The 1,349-nt window shown below is 33.8% G+C and overlaps 1 protein-coding gene across 1 annotated transcript in view; it reads left to right on the forward strand.

Annotated features, from left to right (window-relative positions):
• The window catches only part of LOC109582579 (uncharacterized), a 6,236-nt gene that overhangs the window by 2,781 nt on the left and 2,106 nt on the right, over nt 1–1,349 (forward strand). Inside the window, exons 4-5 of the mRNA XM_019997340.1 lie at nt 697–756; nt 1,049–1,114. Coding sequence (XP_019852899.1) covers nt 697–756; nt 1,049–1,114 — 126 coding nt within the window. The remainder of the gene's footprint in view (nt 1–696; nt 757–1,048; nt 1,115–1,349) is intronic.

Below are 1,349 nucleotides of genomic sequence, written 5' to 3' on the forward strand. Positions count from 1 at the left end.
ATTTGTGGGACTCTTTAATCTTTCTTGTTGGTGAGTATAGCTTCTTGAATTTCAACCCGAGTAAACTGTAGGTAGTCTAAAGGTCCTAAACTCTCTCAAATCACTCAATTTACATCTAGGCAACAGTATTTGTGCCATTATAATGTCATATAGCACTTATAAGAAGAGAAAAATCTGAAACTTCCTCAGTTCTTGTTGCAGGGCTTACTTCCATCAAATACATAAATAATAGTTGATGATGTCATGCCACACCTCCAATTTGGGAGTAGCTGGAGTATGCTGCTACTTCTGCAGGGATGCAGTCTGGTTTGTTTTTAGGATGCGTATCTTTGATAGAGACCACATCAAAAGCTGTGGTTTTGCAACTATTTTTAATTGCTATTTTTAAAATAAGAGTGTATAAATAGTTGATAAAATCCAAGTGTTAGTTGGAATTTATAAACACATCAAAAGTTTTTGGAGGGACTCCCAGAGTCCCATCATGCTTTTCACACTTGCCCAGAGTGTCACTTTTGATCTAAATGTACAGGTGTACTTGCAGGTCAGCTTGGCTAGCTAAGCCTAACACTTCCCAATCAACTATAGGGGCGAGGCCACGCACCTTTGGTGTCTTGTTTAATGAAGTATTAATTTGCAGAAAGTTAATGAAAGATATTTTGCCTATTATCATGTGCTTACATTATTTATACATTTTAGATGGAGCAACTCAACCCCCAAAACAAGATAGTGAAAAAAAGAAATCTGATGAACCACAAGGTAACTAATTACTGACACAAAACTGAGTCAGAATGGGGGAACATCTCAAAATTATTCTAGTTGGCTTATAAAATTAAGTAAATTCATTAATATTCACAAACTTAATAGCTAAAACAAATTACATGTACTTGTAATACTAATACACATACAATATAGCATGCATCATGTTTGCATTTGAAACCTTTTAAGTGTCCACTCTAATCTACAAGACAAAATCATAGCCCATATCTATGACAAAATTCATTGCCATCATAAAATTAATTGTTTGCTTTGCGCTCTATTTTAACTGTAGCAACTCAAAATTCCAAACAAAAAGATAAAGAAAGTGGTGATGAGGAGACTGATGGACCAGCAGAAGGTAACCATTAGTCTATTATTATAACACAGTATGCACTATGCAGTATGACACAGTGTGGATGTATGACGTGCTTTAAACAATAAAGCCACTAATTATTATGAATTCAAATTTACTGATAGCTTTTTTGCATATTATCTACCATGTACTTACATGCTCACTTGTACCATTTAGATTGAAAATAATAATGTAAAACAATAAGCTTTACAACTTCCCATTAATTATGTGCTAAAAAATA

The sequence above is a fragment of the Amphimedon queenslandica genome, unplaced genomic scaffold (genome assembly GCF_000090795.2).
Source record: "Amphimedon queenslandica unplaced genomic scaffold, v1.1 AMPQUscaffold_13375, whole genome shotgun sequence".
Classification (NCBI taxonomy): Eukaryota; Metazoa; Porifera; class Demospongiae; order Haplosclerida; family Niphatidae; genus Amphimedon; species Amphimedon queenslandica.